General features: G+C 35.2%; 5 protein-coding genes across 10 annotated transcripts in view; 2 read left to right on the forward strand and 3 right to left on the reverse strand.

Annotated features, from left to right (window-relative positions):
- Positions 1 to 12,206, reverse strand: part of LOC114877233 (ankyrin repeat and fibronectin type-III domain-containing protein 1) — a 76,678-nt gene extending 64,472 nt beyond the window's left edge. For 2 of the 3 annotated variants that reach the window (XM_029189547.2, XM_029189541.2), the window contains exon 1: positions 9,209 to 9,513. In XM_029189547.2, the coding sequence (XP_029045380.1) occupies positions 9,209 to 9,211 (3 nt within the window). In that variant the 5' untranslated portion in view covers positions 9,212 to 9,513. Of the gene's footprint in view, positions 1 to 9,208; positions 9,514 to 12,122 lie in introns of those variants that run through there. The other variant, XM_029189543.2, reaches the window with a different exon arrangement.
- A 1,207-nt stretch (positions 12,207 to 13,413) lies between these two features.
- LOC114877239 (transcription factor MafG) lies at positions 13,414 to 14,642 on the forward strand. The gene is made up of 2 exons (XM_029189556.2): positions 13,414 to 13,770; positions 14,005 to 14,642. Exons 1-2 carry the CDS (start codon positions 13,744 to 13,746, stop codon positions 14,368 to 14,370), a joined length of 393 nt encoding a protein of 130 aa, XP_029045389.1. The 5' UTR covers positions 13,414 to 13,743; the 3' UTR covers positions 14,371 to 14,642.
- Positions 14,643 to 14,709: 67 nt separating this feature from the next.
- Positions 14,710 to 15,997, reverse strand: LOC114877238 (tRNA (cytosine(38)-C(5))-methyltransferase). The gene is made up of 2 exons (XM_029189555.2): positions 15,911 to 15,997; positions 14,710 to 15,764 (listed from the first exon to the last, which is right to left on the reverse strand). Exons 1-2 carry the CDS (start codon positions 15,966 to 15,968, stop codon positions 14,740 to 14,742), a joined length of 1,083 nt encoding a protein of 360 aa, XP_029045388.1. The 5' UTR covers positions 15,969 to 15,997; the 3' UTR covers positions 14,710 to 14,739.
- LOC114877235 (protein CLEC16A homolog) lies at positions 15,989 to 21,311 on the forward strand. Of its 2 annotated transcripts, none has more exons than XM_029189550.2 (14): positions 15,989 to 16,686; positions 16,749 to 16,877; positions 16,942 to 17,075; positions 17,153 to 17,310; positions 17,548 to 17,777; positions 17,846 to 18,038; positions 18,110 to 18,754; positions 18,824 to 18,941; positions 19,015 to 19,169; positions 19,246 to 19,407; positions 19,512 to 19,650; positions 19,733 to 20,036; positions 20,120 to 20,250; positions 20,334 to 21,311. In XM_029189550.2, the coding sequence occupies exons 1-14, from the start codon at positions 16,613 to 16,615 to the stop codon at positions 20,777 to 20,779; spliced, it is 3,018 nt and encodes a 1,005-aa protein (XP_029045383.1). In that variant the 5' UTR covers positions 15,989 to 16,612; the 3' UTR covers positions 20,780 to 21,311. The 2 variants fall into 2 exon arrangements, with proteins under 2 accessions (XP_029045383.1, XP_029045384.1); XM_029189551.2 differs by having other exon boundaries at positions 17,153 to 17,301.
- Positions 21,070 to 25,224, reverse strand: LOC114877237 (hepatocyte growth factor-regulated tyrosine kinase substrate). Of its 3 annotated transcripts, XR_003789534.2 has the most exons (12): positions 25,029 to 25,224; positions 24,866 to 24,950; positions 24,545 to 24,620; positions 24,283 to 24,471; positions 23,932 to 24,206; positions 23,783 to 23,858; positions 23,532 to 23,708; positions 23,115 to 23,470; positions 22,725 to 23,038; positions 22,367 to 22,662; positions 21,583 to 22,244; positions 21,070 to 21,500 (listed from the first exon to the last, which is right to left on the reverse strand). XR_003789534.2 is itself a non-coding variant. In XM_029189553.2 (11 exons), exons 1-11 carry the CDS (start codon positions 25,063 to 25,065, stop codon positions 21,633 to 21,635), a joined length of 2,457 nt encoding a protein of 818 aa, XP_029045386.1. In that variant the 5' UTR covers positions 25,066 to 25,224; the 3' UTR covers positions 21,511 to 21,632. The 3 variants fall into 3 exon arrangements, 2 of the variants coding, with proteins under 2 accessions (XP_029045386.1, XP_029045385.1); XM_029189553.2 differs by lacking the exon at positions 21,070 to 21,500 and having other exon boundaries at positions 21,511 to 22,208; XM_029189552.2 differs by lacking the exon at positions 21,070 to 21,500 and having other exon boundaries at positions 21,511 to 22,244.
- Between the last annotated feature and the right edge of the window lie 232 nt (positions 25,225 to 25,456).

The raw sequence follows: 25,456 nt of genomic DNA on the forward strand, positions 1-25,456 counted from the left end.
GGATTAAGGGTGAGCGACTGGCGTAAACAGAGGCTGATTTACGAGGATCTGTTTGCCACTGTCCTGTTGACCATGCGCGCAAGCTTTCCGTCTTCGGAACATCCATTTCACGAGTAAACAATTAGAAACGGGGACACTAGATACGCGGTGTTAGTTAACGCTGACCCTCCGCTAGCCTAATCAATTCCAATTCTAGTATTGGAATTAAGAATTGCAAATTCGATGAAAAACGAACGGGGAAATTGGGATTTCGTCGAGGAGAAAAGCAAATTGTAGTCTGTAATGATTACCGGAATGATCTATCCAGGGTATCCGTAGCGAATGGAAGCGGAAACGGAACGTAGAACTCGAGACGTTCGACTTGTCAGGAACTCGAGAGATCACGGAAATTAGTCGACCTAGATGGTACTTCCTGTATGGAATCGAATTTGCGTGGAGATTAATAAAGACGAGATCTAATTACCTTCAACCGTGAGAGTAATGAAATTGAACAAACGAAGACTCGTTGATCGATGCACAAAGTATTTCCTTTCGACAGTTTATCTCTTGAATTTTCAATTAACCCTTTCGCTGCCACGCGATTTTTCGAACTTGCACCAGTGGATCACAATACAAATTTCATATTAAAAATTTTATAACGGCAAAGATAACGGTTCAATCTTGCCAATAGCATATTTTTCTTAGTGGTGGGAAAGGATTAAGTATCTAAACAAAGGAATTTCTATGAAAATTAATGTTGAATCCCTGAATGAATTATACCAAAGTCCAAAGCAAATATGAACATAATAATAATGTAACCTGGTTCGCGCGTTTCCGATTGTGATCGATCGAGTTACACATCCTGCAGCACGAATGTCTGATTGTTTAAGTAATCGAATTATTGCAGGAGAAGCGCATCCGATCGATGGGGAATCATTTAGGGAATTTCGCATATGTACCAGTCGACGTCCTAGCAGGGGATTGCAACTATTCAGGACGAGTGTTCAGGACCCAGGCCTCGTCTGGATAGAAATTAACGGAATCCGAGGGAGGAGAGAAGACCGCCGACCGCAGAAGGCAGCACACATGTTGTAACATTCCGTACGGAGTGACAGACATTGGCTTAACCCCGGAGAAATTTCGTTGCCTTGGCCAGAGATTTGCGAACACCCCCGAGAACGTGATGAAAATTGAAAGTAACAATCGTCCTTTGGAAATACAGGAAAACGTCCGGTCTCGTTTTCCTCTGAATTATTCGGTCAGTGTCTTAGGAGGGTCGCGTTGATTTCTTTGACATTATTTCAGCAGTGTCTCTGTTTCTGATCGACACCGTGAAATTACTTTCGACTGAAATTTTATTCCTATTCCGAGTAATAAAAATCATTGATTTTCACGCCTTTCATCATCCAAGATTTTAATCGCGCTGATGCATAATTTAAGTCTGAAATTCACTCGTCGCAAGGGACGGAATTAGATCGTAATATTTCCAGTTAAGCACTTTCAACGAGTTCGTTAATAAGAATTTTAATCGAAGGTGCCTCGAGTACGAGGCACGTGCTAATTAATTATTAATCAGTTGAGGTCGCCATAACGACGCGCACACGCTCTATCCATAATTTACAGGCCCTACCGAAAGCAATGACCTCGCGTTATTCGTATCAATCTGTCATTAACAAGATCATCCTATAAACAATAAAAAAGAAAGAAATCCTGGATTGAGAAAATTAACTAATTATACAGTGGGTGATCAAATTATTAGAGCCACATAAATATCATTAATTCTTAAATGAAAACCGAGTTAAATGAAAGTTTTGTTATTTTTTTATGATGTATTGATACTTATAAAATTATGATACACAGTTGAAAAAAGTGACCTAGAAATTCTTCGTACTTCAACCCCATCGAAAATTTGTGGAAATATTTATTATTAGTAATAAATGTCAATTGATTGAACGTTTGATAGAAGTATGGGCTAGAAATAAAGCAATCAAAATAAATTGGGGCAATTGAGATAAATATAATCTTTTAGATGTACTTATTTATTTTTATAAATATTTTTTTGTATATTAATAGTGGGGAATTATCGATTAAAAGTTACACAATATAAAAACTTTAAAATTCTGGCTCTCTTTCTACGCAAACACGAAAAACCCATTTTTCATACCATGGCTCTAATAATTTGATCACCCACTGTAATTTACAAAATTTCGAAACCTTCATCCTATACATATTATTTAACTAAATGTAACTAATACGCTTTTATATGTTCTGTCTTTATCAAGGAAAATACCTCGATGCATAAATGTAAATTTCATTGCCGCACAACGTAAATTAAAGTAACTACCGGTTTTGTGCCCGTAGCTGGAGGGAAACGAAATTTCCATTGAAAAAGCCACGTACACATATAGTTGACTCTAGTAAAGATATCATTTGCATGATAACTACCTGGCTGGTAACAAGCGATACTCAAAGTGCGACAAACAATATGACGGAAATTACCGCTTCAATATACTCAGGCCAGAAAATCATCAAATAAATTAACATGTTATTCAATGAGAGAATAAAACTGAATGTAGTCGTAATGACATAGGAATTATTTCTATGATAAAAGAAACGAAGAATTTTACTTCGACCATAATAGACGAGTGACCGAAACACTTCCGGTTTTCAAGCGTCACCCATTTGGTCCTTCCATCAACATTCTATAAATCAAATCTGCTTACAGCCCGCTGGTAAAAGCGTTTCACTGACGTACGAAAAACAACGAGTCAATGACTAAAGACAACCGTCGTGCGTCAATGCTAAAAATTGCAGTAGGGGAACTTTGCTCGCTTCGATTCATCGATCATAAACGATTCTTTAATTCTCTTTCCACAAACCACTTCGCGTATCTAACATTTTTCTAATGAACAACTTAGCAAATTTTTAATTTCATTTCTTGGAAGCATAAGAATTTGGAAGAATAAAAATTCTTAATTGAAAGCTGTGAAAAGAAAGTATGTTGTTTCAAGGAAATGATTAGCTACAGCGATAAGAAATTGATAGATAGTCGTTAAATTGATAGGAATGATCGCGAATGTCCAATATGTGAAACATCACAGACAATTTCATTCGGTCAGCTTCGCTCCTTTTTATTTCTACCTAGATGATCCATAAACTTTTATGGAACCAAGTTGCACAGTCACGAAAAGCGTGTAACAACGAGGGTGGAAGTGAACGGCTTTATATTTCAGAATTTTATATGACCGCAGAACGAAAACTAATAACAAAGAGGCTGTCGGTATGAATCAACCGCCTGCTTTACTACTTTCAGTAGTAAAACTCAACGTATAAAGGAAACATCGTCCTCGCTCTAAAAAACCACAGTTTCATATTTTCCTTTCTTTTTTTATAGAACTGATGAAAATAATGCGACAACATATATACTGTACTCTTCATCTTTTATTAAGTGTATGAAGAAAAATTTTTAATTAAATAAATTCTAATGAAAAGAGATTTTTTCATAGTCAAAGGCAAATATCAACAAATTTTATTCATATTTTCCTTTCTTTTTTATAGAACTGATAAAAATAAAGCGAGAATGTACATAATATGTTCTTCATCTCTTATTAAATGTATGAGAAAAAATGTTTAATTAAATAAATTCTAGTCAAGAGAGATTTTTTCAAAGACAAATAAAAATACCAACAAATTTTATTCATATTTTCCTTTCTTTTTTATAGAACTGCTGAAAATAAAGGGACATTTAATTTTTAATTAAATAAATTCTAATTAAAAGAGATTTTCTCAAAGGCAAATGCAAATATGAATTTTTGTTCGAATCTCTATTTTTCAGACCAAGTCTGAAAACTTAGAAAGAAAACTAAAATCTTTTGGATACAAGAAATATTTATGGGGACAAGTTTATCTGGTATCAGTGGTACAAATAAATGATAAAAGGAATCGTGTCGCAAACGTTTCGCTTGCACAATCGTTCTCGTTTTTATTGCCTCTGGATCGAAGCCAATGTCGCAAACCGGATACGCTACGAACGACTAATCCAAAACTTTCGCACTATCCCTATGTGTGCGATGGATGTGTATCGAGCGGGCAAACAAATTTGCGAGCCCGTGACGCGTCGTCAATGAAAAATTGCCATCGTGACTTTCCAACTAGTTTATCCTGTCTCTGGCCCCTTTGACGTAGCCTTTGCTTTATCTCGTTCGCTTGTCAACCTCCAGACTCTATTCCTGGAACATTCAACCGAACCCTCGACTAGGCAACGCTCAACGAGCCTCATTCGAATTATCGATTACGATATTTGATATTGCTTCTTGCGGCAAGGGACGGCCAACTTTCAGGAGCAAAGGATGAGCACGAAAAAAATAAAGAAATCTCCTATCCGGATAGACAAGAAAGATGGTCTTGGTTTTTGAAGAAAGGTATCGATCGACAGGATGAAAGAAATGGTGTCAATTACTAATTGCAAGGAAATCAGAAAACAATAGATTGAAGGAAAATCGATTCGCATCCAAAATAAAACTATCCTCGTGGTTTCCGGATTCCTGTTCGACATTCGCTGTGCTCGAAAATAGAATCGGAAAACTTCTAAATTAATCCAATTTACCAACAAAGGATCATTGAATTTAGCATGGCTCGCTTTATCCTGCTCCCTCGTTTGTTTCTTTAATTTTTAACATTAATCTTTACCTTTATCGTGATTTCCAGGAACAGAAATACAGGTAAAAAGCTTTCGGATACGTTCCTTTCCTAAACGCTGAAAACTAGAGAACCCTTTTACATTTTTACAACAGTCAAAGCCACTTCGAAAGCCATTTAGAAAGCTTTGGGTACGGAGGACAAGCCGCTTTGCTCGTCCCCCAACAAAATTCAAGAAAGATCACTGTGTTTCCCAAACACGAGGATTTCAAAGGGAATCCGATCGAGGGTCTCTCAATAAAAATTGATTGCAACCAATGGGAAAACGAAGCGACGGATGTACCTTGAAATCCTTCCACAGAGGATATCGTAATCCGAAATAAAATCCATCGTTGAACAGCAACGATCAACTACTTTATTTCTGCAAAAAAAATCTGTTTAATCCTTCCTCTGCGAACAGTTATTATATTTTGCAATTTACGAAGATCTATTTCCTCTATTTCCGATGCATCTAGATAGAAGAAAGACACAGCTGACGTATTCCAATACTTCGTTTCAACTGCGAAAGGAAAGCACGACGAAGGAGAAACTTTCATTTCTCCGAGAATCCAAAGGAAAAGGAATTTTCACGAGAAAGCATTCGACGATCGTGTCTGGGCTTTTTACCGAAGGATTCTTTCTTCCGCCTGCGATAGCAAAGAAAAATGCATAGACACGTTTCCCCGCGGTGTCTTCGATTCATTTTTCCAAACGCGAGGGTGCAGAGATGAAGAAAAAAAGGAATCGGTTTCGGGAAGGAGCCGCTGGCACATCGCCAAACAGAAAGGGACGATGCTCATTGTTTAACAGAGGCTGTTTCATTTTCCGCTGACAGGTGGCTATTGAAAAATTTACGGCGATAGGCCGTGACACGGAAAATGCAAAGGCTAAGAGAAACAACCTTCGAGATAATGATATATTGTGCCGCGCTAATTGAATGCGACCAGACATTAGCTTAACCCACGGAGTACTGGGTCCTTCGAGACCCTTTTCAGCAGAGATTATAATAATTATAAGGTAATTAGTCAAATTAGCCGAGGTTAGTCTTCTCCGGTTTAGAATATTAATCTTCGGATGGCGGACCATGGAGAGACTCTTAATTCAATTTTCAATAAGAGTTAAAATTCTATAAAGTTTCGAATATTAAAATATTATTCACAATCTAGAAATAGTAAAATCGTTCCGACATTTAACACACGATTGATTCAATTAGGGAAAATACTTTGCAGAGAATTCGAGTGCGCCATTAAACGAAGGAGCCACGGTACGATGGCACTTTTCCACGAAAGTGGAGAGGAGGATAAAACGAGAGCAACTATGTGGCACTCAAAGGGTTAAAACGATCGCAGAGGAGGGTTTCAAGCGTCCACGGTCGAAAGGTGTTCACGAGATCGAAGATCTTCTCGGGAAGAGGCAAAGACGTGGGAAATAACGATAAATTACGATCACAGTATCCTTGAGCAAGGATTATTGCCTGGAACGTTGTTCTCCTTGTTTCTTTTTATCGACTAGATCTGTGTCACGTTACGGACGAAATTCTATTTTCAGAAGGAAAATCGAAGGAAACGAAGAAATGATCTGTAATTAATTAAAAATTGGTATTGTACCAATTTAAGTACCTGAAAATTTAATCATTTTGACGTAATTTCAGGGTGTGTTTCATCAAAAGATGGAATATTCAATGTTCCTCGATATGCGGCTAAGTATATTTACTTTGTTAGCGCGATAACCAGAAAATCAATTAACGATGCAATTACGGCGACACGTAGAGCACGCCCGTACATATTACCAACGGCTAAGCCGGAAATTTCACGGAAAGATACAAATTCCTTCTCCCATTGGGAATATCATTCGCGTGGATAACCGTACATTCTCGCTTACACTATTTTATACTTTGTATCTTGACTGATAACAGTGTCGTTTATTCCACGATAGCGATCAATGGTCTCGCCCGACCGTAATTACCAAAAATTTATGCTTCTAATCGGAATTTCGTTTCTTCTCTAAATCTAACTAACTGCTGATTAATTTTCAACGTCCGTTTCAACGAAACGCTGTTATTTTCAGGATAATTATAGAACCCTTCTGTTTCCAGAAATTCACGTAGGTGTGCAAAGTTAATTAAATGATCTCGACCCACTCGTTCGAGGAGGTTAAATTTGAAATTAGCAGAAACATCGGAAAACGACTGAAGAAGATGAGATTGTTTAAATTTATAGTTACTTGCGATCTTTTCGAAGAATCCTCGAACAACCCAAGATACAGGGGAGTCCAATTTCAAGGATTCCATTAGCTGGAACTGGAATACGATTCCAACAGACATCGAGGGCTATAAAATCGACGTTAAGCAGATTATCGCGAAGGTGCGGCAAGGAGAGCCGTGCATGCAAAGGATGCACCCGTTGAACCTCTTAACTTCATAATTAACACGTATCGAACTGATAATAGCTAAATCCTACGCTTACCTAATCGAACGTTGCAATCTTTCGATCGACGCATCGATGTTAAATTTTAAGAAATGTATAAATGAAATGGTAATGAAATTTAAATTATACTTTATATTTGAACGATAACAGCCCGAAGGGTCGAAAGGGGCTCCGTTTAAGGGACGTTTCACGAATTAACGAGATTTGTACCATTATTGGGGACGACTAGGATGGGATTCGGTGATTGAAACGAATCGAGGAAACAGGGTGAAAAAAAAGGGGACGAAAGTATCGTGAGTCAGCTTGAAGCTCGATAAGAGCCGTAAAAACGATTCCTCTTGAATGAAAAAGAATTTGAAAGAATTTTCGATTGTACTCGACGAGCAGCTACGATCTGAGATAACATCGTAATTCGACGCGTGAACGTTACCTTCGAAAATAAATTTTATTTCTCAAAGAAAATTTTTTTAAATCGAGACACGCGGGGTCGTTCAATTTTCGTTCGGAGAAATTACCGAAATCGTCGCGGTAACAAAGTGAAAAGCAATAAGAAGAGAAAAAGAAATAAGACGATTCAGAGTAAAAGGCTGCGCCCTTATAAATCTTGAAAAATGGCAGCAACTATGGAACATATAAAAGTAGGCTACATGGAAAAGCAAAGGGCGCGTATACAGTAAGACGTAGCTTGACAAATCGACCAACTTAACGAAAAAGAAAAAGAAAGGAAGTAAGAAAGCCAGAAGGTTTCAAGGATGATCCTGATTTACTGTTAAGAAAAGCGGTCGGAATCCCTCGCTTTTCGTTGTTTAATATCGTCAAATAAACGAAGAATAGTTCATAATCCTTCGAGCCTGGGTTAATCGTGATCCAAATTTATAAAACATGTACAAAGATATTAACTTGAAGTTAGATAATAAAAGAATTTCATCATTTTTACAGGAACAGTGTCAAATTTAGTAGAAGAAAATAATATGGAATAAAAATTGAATTAAAATCGAGTCTCTCTCCATGGTCCGTCATTCGAAGCTTAATTGGAATTAGTGTTGAAATAAATGGAAATACAGGATGAATTCGATAAAGGGAATGGCAAACATCGATGATTTCCGTTTACTGCCTTAAATTATCACTGATAATTCAATATTTCAATCCTGCCAGATGGTAATTGACAATTTGTTAACACGTCGAACGCTGTTTCACCGATGAACAATTTTAATTGAGTACCCATCGTACCTTTCTTTATCTCTAACGATTACGAAAAAAATATATACTGATCGAATTGAGTAACCTCCTCCTTTTCGAAGTCGGTTAAAACCGCTTTCGTGATGATCATCAGATTTCCCGTTTTATATATTAAAAGAGTAAGCTGACAAGAAAAATCTTCAGGATATCCGTGGCCTGATAAAACGCGCAGAAACTTCCGTCGGAGGGATGAAGGACTTTCTCATCAATGAACATCGGACTGACAAGGATTTATATCTCCAGGACGCTCGAATAGAAGTACCTCTGGAGTAAACAAGCGTATTTCCTCGAAATATGCGTAGGTTGGGCAGAATTTCTTCTACCATCGAGAAAAGGAACGATGCAGAAACAAAGGAGGAATAATATTTTTTTCATCGAGAACCGATAAAAATGATATCGTACACTATTTCCCACCGTTTCCACGACTACAATTTCCTTCGACTCCACGGTACGAACTATGGATCAAACTCGGCTGCAAACATATGTTACACTTCAAAACGAATCGATCGCAAGTTTCAAACATAGAACTGTTTAATCTCCGATCCGGAAACGTCCGAGAAAATCCGTTCACGACCCTTCTTGTATTTTCACCCGGTTCCACCGTATACGAATTCCTATCGTGAAACATTACACTCCTGCTGACCCACCTAGAATAGGTACGGATCACAGTTCCACCGAGAGGTATTATCATGAATCATTTTGTTCCAGGAAAGGGTGCATAACGATAGCTAAGAAAAACGAAGGAATCGTAATAAAAAACGAAATTTTCCTGGAAGAAATTTGAAAACTACCCTAAATATAACTTTACCTATAAGTTTCTCTAAAAACCAGGCTTATTAAAATTTCTGAAAAAGCACGATTGATCGTTCATCGATTCGAATACAAACCATCAGTGTCGTCCACGTGACAGACGGCAGCTGTTGTGCATTTTCCGCAAAGTTTTTCAATTCACACTAATCGTTCCCTTTTTGTCCCAGGCTCACGATCGCTCGGGGTAAACAGAAGGAAGTCGTTCAACTTCGAGACGCGTTTTACATACGAATAGAACAAGCCGTGTTTAAACTTGTTTATATTTAATCGCGTGTTGAATCACGGTTTTTCTCTTATCTGGAGGTACGCGATAAGAGGGACGTCGCGCGTCGCGAATCAAAAGCGTCTCGCGTGGCACGCGTGTACGATGCGCGCGTCGCGATGCTCGACCACCGACTGTCAGCTGCGTCGCGACGGAACGACGGCGCGACGCCCGAGCGCTTACGAGGACGACCGAGGACGTCGGGAACGACCCCCGACGAGTTTTTCCAGCGACTTGAGAATTTACTAGATTTTCAAGCAATTCGAATGCTTCTGAAAGGGTTGCAAATTTGTAAAAATGATTATTTCGTACAAGGAAGAGAAAATAATAAAAATTCTTCGAGATATCTGCGTTACATTTTCGTTTGATTTAAAAACGTTTTGAAAAATGAAGATCCTTCTTCGATAAATACGCGTCGCCGGAGGGGTTCCATGGAATAAAGTACTCACGACAGCATCGAGATAAGGTGTTTTTTAGGGAAAAACAGGGGAATCACGACGGGATGACAAATTAAAAGATTAAGAGACACGGGATGAATAGTGTGCCGCGTAGATGGAGATAGAGTCAGGGGGTATCTGATGCTCGCTAATGAACTTCAACCAGCGATAGATAAGCTGTTCAATACCGTGCTACGAATTCGCGTCGTAATTGCTCTAATTTAGATAGTAATCGAACAACAGAATACCATCTATCCAACGAGGAGAGAATTGAAGGGGAATGATTAGAAAAACCGCGTGCGACTCCTAGTGCTGGGGGGAAAATTTATTCACCGACAAACCTACCGGTCAAAGTATCGTTTCAATGGAACGTTGAAACGCGTTTGATGCGGATTTCAAATGTACCTATCAATTCGCACCATTGAAACTGACCGGTTACGTCAGCAACAGTTCCTCGAAATTGGTCCCAGCATTGTTTAATGCATTCGCGATCGCGGTTCACCGTGCTGCAATTAAATTTAGAAACGAGCAACGGAAATTACAGCCTGAACATCAGGGAGTATCTACACTAGTGGAATTAATTCTGGAATTAATTTATATTTTATATTCTAATCATTGTTTTCTAATTTTAGTCAATGCAACACATCAAAGAAGGTAGAGAAAAATTTCGTGTTGCCAGGTGCAAAAATAAAATAACACTATTTAGATTTTTTTAAATTAAAATTTTCAACATTTACAAACCAAATCATATGAAAATATTAAGTATAAAGATTATAGATTACAATAAAAATATTACGATATCAATTTTGCATAGCAGAAATGAAATAAAGAATATTTTTATTCAAAGTGTCCAGAATTAATTCCACCATATTTATTTCTACCGAGCTGAGATTCTTTTAGAGATTATATCATCGGTGTTATACAAATATTTAGTTTCCTGTCTAACATCCTTATCCATTACCTCGGAAGATGGATCTCCGTGTTCATTATGCTGGCACCTTTCCCGAAATTCCCGGAGGAAAATCGTATCTCCGATTCAAGCGCGATAATAAAAGCATTCCCGGTGCTAGCGAATCAATCGTCAGAGATTTCCGAACGATTCGCGACGAAGGAGATCGAAATACCTGGGCACTCGATCGTCCGCAATGCGACAATCCGGGCTTAACCCTTTTTCTAGCGATGCGCCAGTAAAACGATTACCGTGCAAAGAGAGCGCGGATACCTTGAAAGACTCTAAGCAATATTCGATCGAAACCGATTCTATTACCGTCTACTCTAATACGCTTAAGGGTATATAGATTAGGGTGAAAATAAGCCGAGTCAACACGGTCGTTAGGCGTATCGCGACGGGTTTAATTATTCCTGATTCGTGGTTAGGAGCTATAAATGGTGTAACTGCGCGATCGTGCTGGAAATCGTCTGGATTTGAATAACGCGATGCCGCGGGCGAGGCAATTCGATAAGCTTTAGCGTTGTTGAATTTTAAGAGAAGCAATTATGCGATCGAACGAGTTAATAAAATTATTCCGTCAAATATGTTTCGTCCGTTCCGTTTAAAAATAGTATGTCGTTGGACGAAAATTTTTATTTCGAGCATTCTATTCCTGTCTGTTGTTCCTTAAATAAATCGCACGTCTCGGGAAGGGCTGGTCAAAATTCTATCACCGTCCCCGAAAAACACCGACCGATGTCACGATAATATATTTATTCGAACGTGCCGGGAAATAGAGGCGTTTAAAAAGTTTCGTATCGATTCAACGCTCCCTTGGGGACCGCAATTTTCCGATAATCATATCGCGGTAACAATTCTATGTTACCAATAATAGCTCGCTTCAAAAAAGTTCATCGCGCTTGTTCAACGCCTAACGTACAACTTTCCCTTCGAGGAACTGTACTTACGTTCAACTTTCACTCCGATAATTAATTAATAAGTTACCAGAGTAATTAAATACGTTGGTCAGAATATAGCCGTTTAAATGTATTACCTTACATGTACTTTTCCTTAGTCTACTTTAAATACATTACACAAAATAATTAGAAATTGTCAATTATAGTAATTATTAAAAGTTTTAAGGTAATTAAATATATAAAAATATAAAAAGATTTGCAAATAATACTATTGTTGTTAATGTGATAGGTTAAATAATTTATTTTACTATAAGTAATATATAAAGATAGGGTAAATTGATTCATTCTCATTTAGAAATTTGACCTTCTAATTGTTTTGTGCAATGTACTTCGCAATTTTATCCTTTGTTCAACTACTATGGTATTTCTTAAATGTCAACTTACCTGTATTTTCTCCTGACAAACATTTCTTGTCTTTTTTCCTCTGCTTCATATTGCTGTCTCCCTCCTTCCTGCAGAGCAATGTCATTTCCGCCATTTTCCTTGCTATTGGGTTACTGCTATCAAGTAATATCGTTTTTGAGATCTGAAACAGAAAAACAAGACCGTAAACATTAATACGACATAAATTGTTTTCTTTTTGAATAGTGGTTAATTAATTTATCGACCTAAACGATGAAACCTAAAATGACGAATTAGAAAGTTTACTATTAAACAAAATGGTTCCCTTGTTACAGCTCAAAGTTACTTCCTATTTAAATCTAACAATTGGCTATTGATAACAGTACGACTATCCACTCTACTTTCGATAAATATACATTATAGCATTAACGTTCAACGAGACATTAATCTTTCGTTTATTTTTAACTATAAAGTATAAGATTCCCGCGAAAACTTTATTATATAGTAACTGAATAACCATCTATAGGAGGTGCCAATGACGCGATACAGAATATTCTCTCTTATCAATGATTTTACTGTATTATTCTTCTTTAAGTGTAATTATTCTTACGTACCTATATATTCTCTGTTAAAATCATAATAATCGCGCTCTAAATTGACACTTTTAACTATTAAAACACTGGAAAAAGAAGCTACTCGAACAAGTCACAACTGCTTCGCGGAACGATTCGAACACTCTAGAAGCGCCATCTGTAATAGAGTACTACGCAAATCATTTATATGTGTATATAACCAAGTAACATTTAATTTCAAATAATATTAATGAAATAATAGGAAAACACGTATTAAAATATTAGTAAAGTACAAATAATAAAAATACAAAATACAAAAGATATATCAATATTTTGTAACGGATGTTGTATCCACGCTTTCACGACGCCAATTTTCAAAATATCAGAATGGATAATCTTTACCTCGCAAAAATGTTTAAAAATTAAGGATTTAACGAGAATACCCTTACTATTTGTTTTAATTGGATCCAGGGCGAAGAAACCAAAGCAGAAATAAAGGAACATTTTATTAGGATGTCAAATATCATTAATATATTTGGCACCCATAAACTGGACCTTTATTTCTGTCAGTATGGTTAGGTTAGTACCACAAACATACTCGGTGAGCCTTCCGGACACTTAATGCTTCACTCGTAAATCCCTTCTAAACTTGTCCTTGCTTCTCCTTTTAACTTAAACTTGATCAACACGAGAACAAGCGAGAAATTACATTTCTGTACCTAGCCCTCTATCGAAAAATAATTTAACTAAAAGCATCAACACGTTCAATTTACTACCATGACGCGCCACCTGTAGAATTTTAGTTGCTTAATAATTATAGAATTTAATGTATTTAGAAAAATTATAAAAGAAAATCCGTATAATATTTGTTTTCATCCATAAATCAAATTATTACATGCTTATAATAAACTAGAAGAAATCATATTTTTAGCAAGGTATACTCTGTCAGTGAAATGGCGAATTGATACGCTCGAAGCTATGTATACGATGACTAAGCAAATTTTTCTTCAAAGCGTGAAAGCTAGAAGAAAATTGAGACTTTTGTGGTTATTGGGGCCCGGAACCTGATAAATTTTGTTTAGAAAACATTCATGGATGGAAAGCGATCGATAAAAATGGTACGTTACTTTAGAGACAAAGCTGTAATCTCTATATGCTCGATGCATCGTACACATCAACTTCACAAAATATTACGCATTGCAAATGACTTTTATAATTATTTATAAAAATACAAGTTTTCTGATTCATTTGTAACACTATAGAATAATTGAACATGCAAGGCATAATTGTTTTACTGTTTTTTATTGTATAAATAAAATTCACCAACAATATTCTGACTCTTTCATACACAGGACCCTTTATCACCTGGACCCTGTTTAGATATCAGTGATGATGAACTAGTAACTATATCAGTGAGGGACTTAAACAGGCAACTAAAATTACGTGGACTGTCAAGGGAGGAAATTGTACGTATGAAGCAACGTAGACGTACTTTAAAAAACAGAGGATACGCAGCCAGTTGTCGCATTAAAAGAATTGAACAAAAAGATGAACTAGAGTCGGAAAAGACACAAGAATACCGTGATATGGAAGCTATGCAAGAAGATAATAATCGGATGAGAGAAGAAATAGAATCATGGCACTCTAAATATCAAGCATTAAAGAAATTTGCAGCAGAAAAGAAAATTCACATTCCACCTGAACTGGAAACAATGTAAAGTATTTGTAATGTATCTACTAGAGATATGTATATTTATTAAAAGTAATGAAATAATTGGATGTCTAATAATCCAAAAGAAAAGTATATGGTGAACAAGCTACAGTGTTATAATCTTAAATATAGGAATGCAAATATATTTATATGACTAAGGAATAAAGTATGTGAAGTTACTGAACAAACATACACGAATGATTTTTGTTTTATGAAAATTGAATGATCTTTTTGTATCGATATATCGAAAATATTCTCATTAGGATATAAAATGTTATATAAAAAATATCAAGAATTTATTTGTACTTTTATTTTAAGGTACTGAAAAATATATTTTAGTAAAAAAAATATATGAAATATATTTGTGTAGACAAACTCATATAATTTTTTGTTCAGTATATAATAAAAATATTAATCTACTAACTACATGCACATTAATTGAATTACCTAGCAACCTGTACTTCTGTTTACACGTTAAAGTCTCTGGAAATGTAAACTCTTCTGGAAAGCACATTAATCTGCATACCTCTCTGGGTGTAAAATATCGTAATTTTAATTTTTCTAAAATTTCTGCTACTTCTGATGATTGACAGTTGTATTCACGAGCTTTTAAAAATGTTTCTTTAATAACTTCTTCTGAATAAGGACAATATACAGATCCTGTACCTTCTACATAACGTCCATAGGCTTTTGTAAAACAGCAAGAACCATTACTTTGTGATGTTCTTATATCCATTAACCAGGCTCTCTTTTGTAACAATTTTTTAGAAATTATATATTCTGTATTTTCAACATTCTCCAAAATATTCTGTAATGTGTAACATTTTTTATCTGTCTTAGAATTTTCTGTACAATATTTTTCTGCTAATAGATTGTGTTTACTTTTTGGTAGTACTTTTAAAACATCTTCTGGTAGATGAAAATTTGATATGAAATGATCAAAACAAAACTTATGGTCCTTTCTTTTAGCCAATAAATAATATCTGTATCTGGTATTTGGAATACCAAACTGACAAGGACTTACAATCACTTCTTTATAGTGAAACCTACAATCATTCATACATTTTAACACTGTATTTCTCATCTCTGACTTTTCAAATCCTTTTACATTTTCAAGTAATACATATTTTAGTGACTGTATTCGAGGAATAAGTTCAAGAACAGAAGACAACGAAGACGATCTGTTATCTGATATGTCTTTTTGAAGTCCTACCCTTGTGTAAGGTTGGCATGGAGGACTCATTAATATAGTATCTATACTTAAATCATTTATTTCTTGCACAACAAGCGATTGAATATTGCGATTCATAAGTAAAACATTTGGAAAATTATGTTTGTATACACTGTTTGCAATAGTATTTATATCAACTGCTGCAACAATGTTACCTTCAACCCCACTTTCTGAAAATATAAAATTTGTTCCATTTTAATTTCATTTTTCAATAAAGATACCTTTGAACCATGATACAAAGAGATCACATGATTTTAACCAAGTATAGGTTAAATTATTTTCAACGATATAAAACATCATTACAACATGATCTCACCTTGAAGTGCATAATGCATACCACCAATACCGCTATATAATTCTAATACTCTCATCATTAATGATTCATCAGAGATTTCTTCAATATAAATGTCCACAAACGTATCTTATTCATTGTCAACAAAATTCTTCCATCACGTTGCAGTGACCTTCTTTCATTTGTTTTAAATTTTTGTTCAGTTACTTTGTTCGAATTTAAACGAAATCAGACAATTTACAAAAGAAGTGTCTTCTTGTATTAATAACACGTTTTTCAACGTTCAAAAATCATAAATAATGACAAAATAATTGAACTAACCTAACGTGTAATTCCATAGTTCGTTTGGTAATGGAAGATAGGCCCGTTTTGCGTCGTGCAAACTTACCCATACTCGATTAACGATACTTAAGAAATTTATTTATGGTGTGATTAGAAGAATCTACGAAAAATGTAATTGTAGTCTTTCGAAGAATACGATAACTAATGATTAAAATATAACTAAGAATGGATGAATTAAAAATAAGAAGATTAACCTGAACAATGTGTTGACTTTTACCGTGGTCTCGACAATCGTTCTAACGTTTGAGAGATTTTAAAAAACATCGAGTACATATTTTTTATAATTTTAATGACGCTAACAGATTCTGATATTATTTCTTTAACAAGAGAAAAGGCATGAATTAAGTGCTGGGCACCACCCAAATGCGATTATAATATTAAAAAATGTTTCGAAGCCGAAGTTGGTTTGGAGGAGGGCTCTGGAAACCCAAAAACCCTCATTCTTTAGAACATCTTAAGTATGTATATCTATTTAAAAATTGTTGCATTATCTAATTTTCTTTTTCATTCTCATATGTAGGTATCTATACAATGTATTATCAAAAAATCAAACTGTATCTGAGAACAACAGAGGTTTGCTGGTAGAAACTCTTCGTTCGATAGCTGAAATTTTAATATGGGGTGACCAAAATGATAGCAGCGTATTTGAGTAAGTATAATTAACAAGTTTACATACTTGTATATCAAACAATAATTTAATATTTCATTTCTAGTTTCTTCCTGGAGAAAAATATGCTTTCATTCTTTCTACGTATAATGAAACAGAAGTGTGGAAGCTACGTATGTGTTCAATTACTACAAACATTAAACATATTATTTGAAAATATACGTAATGAGACATCCTTGTGTAAGTTCCTTGCCAACTTTATCATTACAATTAACTTATTATTTGTGGCAGATTACTTACAGATTACTTCTTTACAGATTACTTACTTAGCAACAATCATGTAAACAGTATAATAGTGCACAAATTTGACTTCAGCGATGAAGAAGTAATGGCATATTATATTAGTTTCTTAAAAACTTTAAGTTTGAAGTTGAATGCGCATACCATCCATTTCTTTTATAACGAGGTAAACGAGGTACACATAATAATTCTTTGTGTCTCTTTGTTCACATTTGCTAACCTCATGCTCATTGATTTTAACAGTAACTACCCAATATACATTTACTACTATTAAAGCATTTTAGTTAAATCAATTCATATAATGCTTTTTACTGTGATCATTATTTAGTTTTCATGATATCATCATCATTATTTCGATTCTGCACCAAGCATATAAGAAAGGATATTCTTTAACTTAATTCTTTTTTATCAGCATACCAATGATTTTCCATTGTATACGGAGGCAATTAAATTTTTTAATCATTCGGAAGGAATGGTTCGTATAGCGGTGCGAACGTTAACTTTAAATGTATATCGAGTAGAAGATGTGTCTATGCTCGCATTTATACGAGATCGCACTGCTGCACCCTATTTCAGCAATCTTGTATGGTTTATTGGTAATCACATTATAGAGCTTGACACTTGTGTTAGAAATGATGCTGAGTAAGTTATTTTATAGCATTTTATTTCTATCGAGAAGAAATTTTTATGATGTTCATAATGTGTTTCAGTCATCAAAGTCAAAACAGATTATCAGATTTAGTAGCGGAACACTTGGATCATTTACATTATTTAAATGATATTCTTTGTTTAAATATATCCGATTTAAATAAAGTTTTATCGGAACATTTGCTTCACAAACTGTTAGTTCCATTATACGTTTATTCTCTTATGAGACAGAAGAACCTTCTATGCCAAAATCAGGTATGTTTTCGGTTACTGAATTTCATGATCATATGATATGACAATAATTTTTGGTTTTTTTTTCTTAACAGGAAGAGAGGAAACACGTGAGCACTGTAGTAGCCCTGTTCCTACTTTCTCAAGTGTTTCTAATAATTTCTCATGGTCCTCTTGTACATACATTAGCAGCAGTAATGGTACTATCAGATTTAGAAACAATTCAAACAGGGGCAAGTAAAGTGCTCGAAATGTACGGCGATATTTCATCAGATAAACCAATTGCTTTTTCACCGCCAAAAGAAAGTTTAGAAAAATCTCTTGAAAATTTAAGCGAATCTCTAACTGTATCGGATGAACTTTGCGAAGAAGAAGTTAATTTAGAAGAAACGAAAGATAGCACTGAAAATGAGGGCGAAGAAGTATTAGAAACAAATCATCCTAGCACATCATTTGATACTGCTTCCTCTAGTGATACATCTGTATTTATGAGTCCTGAGCAACTGAATATAACCATTCCATCAGAAGGCTTAGAAGAAATGAATCATTTGAATATTACTGACGAAGAAAAAGAACGACTAGCATTGGAAAGCCCTATGATACCTTTGGCGCGAAAGAAAAGCGAATCATTGTCGAATAAGCCGTTCTTAGAAACGATCTTAAATTCCTTGTTTTGCACTGAGAACGATTACGCTACATTATTTGCGTTATGTTTACTCTATGCTCTAGTTAACAACCAGGTAAGATATTTTAAAAACTATTCTGTGCAATTATTTCGTACAATTATTTTAATGAAATAATTGTTTAAGGGCATAGATCGTAAAACTTTGGAACCAATTTTATGTAATCCGCGAAATTCAACGAGTCTTTATAACGAACTTTTAATCGGTAGACTAATTCATATTATAACGTTAAGTTGTCAAACAAGTGAGTCAATTTTCAGAGCTTATTAGATATTTCAATTAATGATTTACGTTCTTACAAATGATATTTTTTTCAGATTCTAAAGTGAGACTCGTTACATTGGAATTGACGATTAAATTATTAATTCAATTGGTAATGTCAGATGGACAGAATACGCTAAAAGACACACATATGACAGCAATTGAAGCAGCTAAAGAACAAAGCACATCGTTATTAAAAAATTTTTATAAGGTTCGTTATTGTAACTTATTGTCTCTTACTCTGGTTTAAAAACTATCACTAAATTAAAATTTTATTTCGTCTTTAGAGCGAAGACATATTTCTAGACATGTTTGAAGATGAATATAGCGAAATTCAGAAACGACCATTAAACGTCGAGTGGCTAATGATGGACAGTAACATTTTATTACCTCCAACGGGAACCCCAATGACGGGTATCGAATTTACTAAGAGATTACCATGTGGAGAAGTAAGTATATTAAGTATCAATTTTTTTTTACCTTGTAACGTATATTATTAATATAGTGTGTTTGTTACATTTACTAATAGAAAACAAAATTAATGCTTGCACAGGTTGAAAGAGCACGACGCGCTATAAGAGTATTCTTTTTAATAAGAGAACTTTCATTGACTCTGAATATGGAAGTAGAAGCACAGTTGCCTTTGACAAATCCAGCCAACTGTGTTCAAGTCGATAATGTTCTTGATCTAAGTAAAAACCTTTCCATTTTCATATATTATTTGACTTTAAATTAGAAAATAAATTAGATGCTAATAAACACACTTTTAAATAGATAACAGCGATTTAATCGCGTGTACGGTTGTATGGAAAGATGGCCAGAAGATCCGTCGTTTTCTAGTCATCGATGTTGTACAACTAATTCTTGTTGAACCTGATACTAGCAAACTCGGTTGGGGAGTAGCAAAACTAGTAGGTTTTTTGCAAGATATCGAAGTAGCTGGCGACAAAGATGATTCCAGATGTTTGCACTTAACAATTTACAAACCACTGAGTAGTAGTACTGGTAATCGTGTTCCACTGTTATCAACAAAGTTCATTTTCGATGACCATATTAGATGTTTGGCCGCCAAACAAAGGTGAATAATTACAATATGACTAACGCGTGTTAAAAATAATACACGTTGTTTCTTTTATTTATTCTACTTATCTCTGATTAAAGGCTAACGAAGGGGAGGATAAAAGCACGTCAGAAGAAAATGAACCAAATTGCAAGATTACTAGACATTCCCACCAGTATACCTCATTCTTCGACACCACCCAATTACGCTTTACGTGGTCTACGACACGAACGTAAGATATATATGTGTCATGGAAAAGAGAACCGACTGTTGAAGGACAGAAGAACTAAATAACACTGAGTGGTTTGATTTCAGGATTAGGACGCGGACAAAGGCAGAAAGATCAACCGCGTCCAATGTTTACTGTAAACAAAGTTCCTGGCTTCGCAGCACAAATGCGTAGAGATAATACTACTAGACCTACCTCTGGTGTTTCGACATCAACTCCAAAACGTGCCGATAATAACACGAGTGAAAAGGGCCATGAAAACGGTTTACGTTCTCGAGATAGTTCACCCAAGATGCCAAGGCCACGTAGCGAGGAAATTCCTTTGGAAGATATGCGTCTTCGAAAAGCATCATTAACATCCAATGGACTGAGCATATCGCATATATGTCAAGAAAAGAAAGATGGTCAAATTTCTGCTTCTTCGACTAACGGTGAACCATCGACTGTGATTAGAAAACATTCTGAGGAAACGTCATTCACCTGTCCACAAGAAGTGAAACCACGTAGAAAAGGTCAAGTGGAAACAGTATGATTAAAAAAAACAAATTTTTTAAGAAAATAATAAAAAAAAAAAAGTAGAATAAGTTCAAAATTTCTTTAGGCAATTTAGAGAATGAATGAAAATGTGTATGTAATTTTCAGTTAACAAAGAAACATTTTTAATTGATGTAATAAAACGTTTTACTACAAGGTTCTTTTTTTAAACGATGACTTGGGATATCCTATGTTTCGTAATATTTTGTTTTAATAGAGAACGTATTTTAAAATAAATCTTGTAAAAAAAAAAAACAAGCTATTGTATATTTAGTAAAAGGTCGGGTATGAGGTAAAACTAATGTTCTTCAGTTCCTTTATGCTATGTAACATACAAGTATTTTGTACATACATTTCATCTAGATACAATATAATTGGAAGTTTATGTTTTTGCTATTTAAATATTACAAATAACGTCTCACTAGGCATGGTATACTTCACAATTATGCAACAAAATCTTGTATTTAATTTCTGTATATATTGTTGGCAATTTCTATAAACACGAAATAAATGATGCAATAACCTGTTTCTTTCAATGTACTAACAAAACGTAATATCACCAAGAAACCATTATGGAATATTAGAAACTTGTATAACGTAAATAAAATTTAACAAACAGAAACCAATATTAAACGTGGTAGGTATCACCAATATTATAAGTTTCTGTTAATTCATTTTTATTTTATTAATAGTTTAAAAAATGAATTTTTTTTTCAATTCTACAAAGAGCATAAAAATTTTATAAGCAAAATAAAAACAATGCCAACGTAAAATAAAAATTTATATGCAATTAATAATTACCTTAAATGCACTTCTCATTATCAGTTAATCTTTATGTAAGAAAGGATCTTTCAATCGAAGGAAATCAACTCTGCTGTTTCCGGTTTCGCATCTTCTTTCACCGATGTACTTTCGTTGGATGCCGCTGACATAGGAGTTGATGGTTGAAATTGCATCTGTTGCCCCTGGGATATGGGGGCCTGGGGCATACCTTGCATCGTTGGTACAGCAGGTCCTTGCGGACCTTGCATCGTTTGATTCGATGTCAGAATCGATGTGGTCGTAGTTCCTGGGGGTACCTGAATAGAAGTTGATCCCTGGGATGAAATAGGAGTATTCGAAACATGAGGCGGCATCGAAGGTCCTTGAGGACCTGTAGATTGTTGTTGCGGTCCCATCTGTGGTGGAAGGCCGACTACTTGACCAGGAGGACCGTGTGCACCAGATCCGATTTGTGTAGGTGAAGGACCCATGTGACCCTGAGGTACCTGGGGCATACCTATTTGACTCGGTGGTCCTGCTTGTGCAATTTGCGGAGGAGCACCTTGTTGTTGTGGTATATGTCCCGGTGTAGGTTGTCCTTGTGTTATATGACTTGGTGGACCCTGTTGTGGCGGGGGCGGTCCCATCTGATGTCCACCTACCTGCTGAAGTTGCGGTATGGGATTGGTCATTTGAGATATCTTTAAAAAAAAAAAGGAAAATAAAAACAAACAAACTCATCTTGCAAATGATGAAACGAAATGCGAGAAAAACATTAAAACGAACATAAAAAGATAAAGAAATTTTAGAGTATATGGATTACCATCCCAGGTCCAGAAACAGAAACCCGACCCATAGCTTCGTGTCCTTGAATGGATGGATCATTTGGTTGTTGCTCTGGATTAGGCATCGGTCCCATCACGTGCGGTAACATGGAATTCATTGGTGGCATATTGTAATTTTGTAACGGATACTGCTTCATCGAAGGTTGTCCGTACATGAATCCTTGACTTGTCGGAGACATAGGATTATAGTTTGATCCAGGCGTTTGATACTGCATGTGACGAACTGGTGAACCTTGAGATGGCCCGATAAAACCAGAAACAGCTTGATAGCCACCTATAATTTAATAAGAAATATAAAATCATGTTACAATGACACATTACTTATTTGTACTGTACCCATAATGTATTGCTGCTTTTGCTGTTCTTGTCTCATTTGCATTTCTCTTTCTTGCTCTTGAATTTTCTGCAATGCAAGCTGACGTTGATATTGTAGATATTCTTGTTTTTTCTTTCTCATAATAGCCAATTTCTGAGCCATCAACATCTGCCTTTGCCTTTCAGCTTCTTCAGCTTGTCTCCGTAATTTTTCTCTGTGTTCCTCTCGCAATGCGTCTAACGCGGCTCTAGCATCTTTCATTTGCGTTAATTTATCTTGAAGACCCTCGTAATATACTCTACTATCATCTTGTTCTTGAATGTACGTTAGTAATCTACAGAAGTTCATTAAGTTTATATATATCACAGATACTGTAATCGTTTTCCATATTAATCAGTGTTTTAACGAACCTTGAGTGCATAGCGGTGATATTCAAAAATAAGGTTTGCACAGAACTATCGTTAGCAATCGATCTACCTCTCGACGAGTTGCTCTTCATTCTGTTAACAAAAATTTCAACCTGGGAACGTAAAGCACTGACAAATTCTTCCATCTGATTATCAACTTCGCCATTTTGTTGCTTCACAATTACGACTTTTTGAGGCATTGGACTGCTTATATTAGGAGCAGAAGGACTTGTAACATCTACTCTAGAACCGTGTTCTTCGATTGCCGTTTGTCTCTGTTCCCAATATTTACGATTTAAATATTTTGCAAGTTCAGGTTCAACTTCTTCTTCTTCTTGCAACTTCGATGGACTAGGACCCTGGAAATAAAAAATCGTTACGGATTTTCCGAATAAGCTCGTTTCGATTTCAAAAACTAACGGGTGAAGGTGGTGGAGAATACGTTGTCCTGGATATCGTTCCGGTATTTGACTTTAAAGCGCTGGTTGCTCGTTTCTTTTCCTTTTCTTTATGTTCTGCTTCACTTTGGCTTAAAGCTATAGCAAGATTGAGCTCCTCTTCTTCTTGAAGTTCTGTTGCCGTTTTTCTAGGCGGTACCTATCGAGAAAATACACCGTATTTTCAAACACATTTTTAGAAATTTGTATCAATCTTAGGAAAAAATTACACACTTGTTGCTGCTGAGCCAGAGAGCTATTGAGATATTCAGCAGGCAGATCTGGTTCCTTAACTGGTGCAGTTGACGGTCTATTAAAATAAATGACGAAATCATAAAACTAAAGAAGTGATTAAAATCAAATAGCAATTAATTTATACTTACTTATGTACTTGTTCATAACATGCTTCACAAACTCGAACTTCCTTCTCAAATCCAAATTTTGGTAAAGTACAGGTTTTACTTGAACATTGGTTACAAAACACTTGCCCACATGCTCTACAATGATGTTTTCGTTGCACCAAATTAAACGATACGCGACACCTATGACATACATCGCCGTCTACCCATGGTGGAGCAATATCAGCACGAAACATGGCATCGCTTTCTTTCAAAGTAGGAAACTTATGGCCTTCAGCTTTCATAATATTAAGTGTATCCTAGCATACATACATTTGTTATTAATATCAATGTTTTATATCATTTGAAACATATCAATACATTTAACAGGCATACTTGTACTGCTCTGTATTTAGGACTATTCCGAAAAGCATGTGCCCAGGCTTGAATCAATTCTAAAGTTTTCAGTTTAACATTTTCGTGTGGTGTTGTTTTAACTAGTTCTTTAAGCTGCTCCATGTATTGTTTTGTACCGATTTCATCGTGTATCAGTGTGCCACAATTTTTTACGCAAGATTCCAGCACCTATATGAAGACATATTTAGATTAAAAATTCTACTAAGTGGTTCTTAGTAACAATGATCTAATTATTTCTTACCAATAAAGCATATAAAGCTACATGTGGATTACTATTTGTTACTTTCTTCTTTATGGCTGCAAGTGCTGCTTTAGGCCTAGATACATATAGAACATGACATTTCAATTTTTCATGGATAAAAACTTATGGTTTTCAAAGAATTCCTTATTATTCATTTAGAACTAATAATCCAAGGATAATACAAGAATAAAGTAATAAGGATTAAGGGATGGTAGTAATATTTTAAAACATGTACAGTAAACGTAGAATATCAAAAATATATAATCTATTTCTTTAAGGTGATCAAGGAATAGAGGTTAGCTTTAGATAGTAGTCACTCACTGCACATCTCCTTGACGTATTAAATCACAAATTTGAAGAATTGCAACCCAATCTGTTTCAAGTTGTAAATTACTCGTCGCTTTCTCTACAACAAACGTAATGATAATTAATAAATTTGAAAGTCGGACATTTTGTTCGTTCCGTATAGACAGCAAAATCTTACCTAATAATTTATCAAAAGTAGGCGAGCTACGAAACATTTTGTTTCGACAAGAATAACTTTCTTGTTTTCGATTTTTCTAATGTGCTTAAACTTCCAAAAATTTGTAGTACGTCTGACAATTAATTCAATTTGACAAACACCTACTCCGACAGCACTATTCTGCCGACTGTAGTATAACAGTAGTATAGCAAAATATGAGTCACGCAAACATAAATTACAATCGATTAGGACTATCGACTAGTAGAAGGGAGGAACGAGATAATCGTTCCGTTCAATTAATTTTTAATTTGAATTGAATGATATGAAAAGTTAATATTATTGCATATTTCCTTTTAATGCATATTTTCCTTTTATGTTAGAATTAAATTATTTATAATCTAAGGATCTATAAAACGAAATCAATGAATGCCTTGTGCATTCATTTAGAA

The sequence above is a fragment of the Osmia bicornis genome, chromosome 10 (genome assembly GCF_907164935.1).
Source record: "Osmia bicornis bicornis chromosome 10, iOsmBic2.1, whole genome shotgun sequence".
Classification (NCBI taxonomy): Eukaryota; Metazoa; Arthropoda; class Insecta; order Hymenoptera; family Megachilidae; genus Osmia; species Osmia bicornis.

Excerpts from the sequence above, each read along its gene's own strand:
- LOC114877239 (XM_029189556.2), top strand. The coding sequence starts at position 13,744 with ATGGATGGAAAGCGATCGATAAAAATG. Across the intron at positions 13,771-14,004 it reads GAAAGCGATCGATAAAAATG|GACCCTTTATCACCTGGACC; the intron begins GTACGTTACTTT and ends TTTCATACACAG.
- LOC114877238 (XM_029189555.2), bottom strand. The coding sequence starts at position 15,968 with ATGATGAGAGTATTAGAATTATATAGCGGTATTGGTGGTATGCATTAT. Across the intron at positions 15,765-15,910 it reads TATGCATTATGCACTTCAAG|AAAGTGGGGTTGAAGGTAAC; the intron begins GTGAGATCATGT and ends TTATATTTTCAG.
- LOC114877235 (XM_029189550.2), top strand. The coding sequence starts at position 16,613 with ATGTTTCGAAGCCGAAGTTGGTTTGGAGGAGGGCTCTGGAAACCCAAA. Across the intron at positions 17,778-17,845 it reads TGTGTTAGAAATGATGCTGA|TCATCAAAGTCAAAACAGAT; the intron begins GTAAGTTATTTT and ends AATGTGTTTCAG. Across the intron at positions 20,251-20,333 it reads ACGTGGTCTACGACACGAAC|GATTAGGACGCGGACAAAGG; the intron begins GTAAGATATATA and ends GTTTGATTTCAG.
- LOC114877237 (XM_029189552.2), bottom strand. The coding sequence starts at position 25,065 with ATGTTTCGTAGCTCGCCTACTTTTGATAAATTATTAG. Across the intron at positions 24,472-24,544 it reads TAGCTTTATATGCTTTATTG|GTGCTGGAATCTTGCGTAAA; the intron begins GTAAGAAATAAT and ends GTCTTCATATAG. Across the intron at positions 22,245-22,366 it reads CTGTTTCTGGACCTGGGATG|ATATCTCAAATGACCAATCC; the intron begins GTAATCCATATA and ends TTTTTTTTAAAG.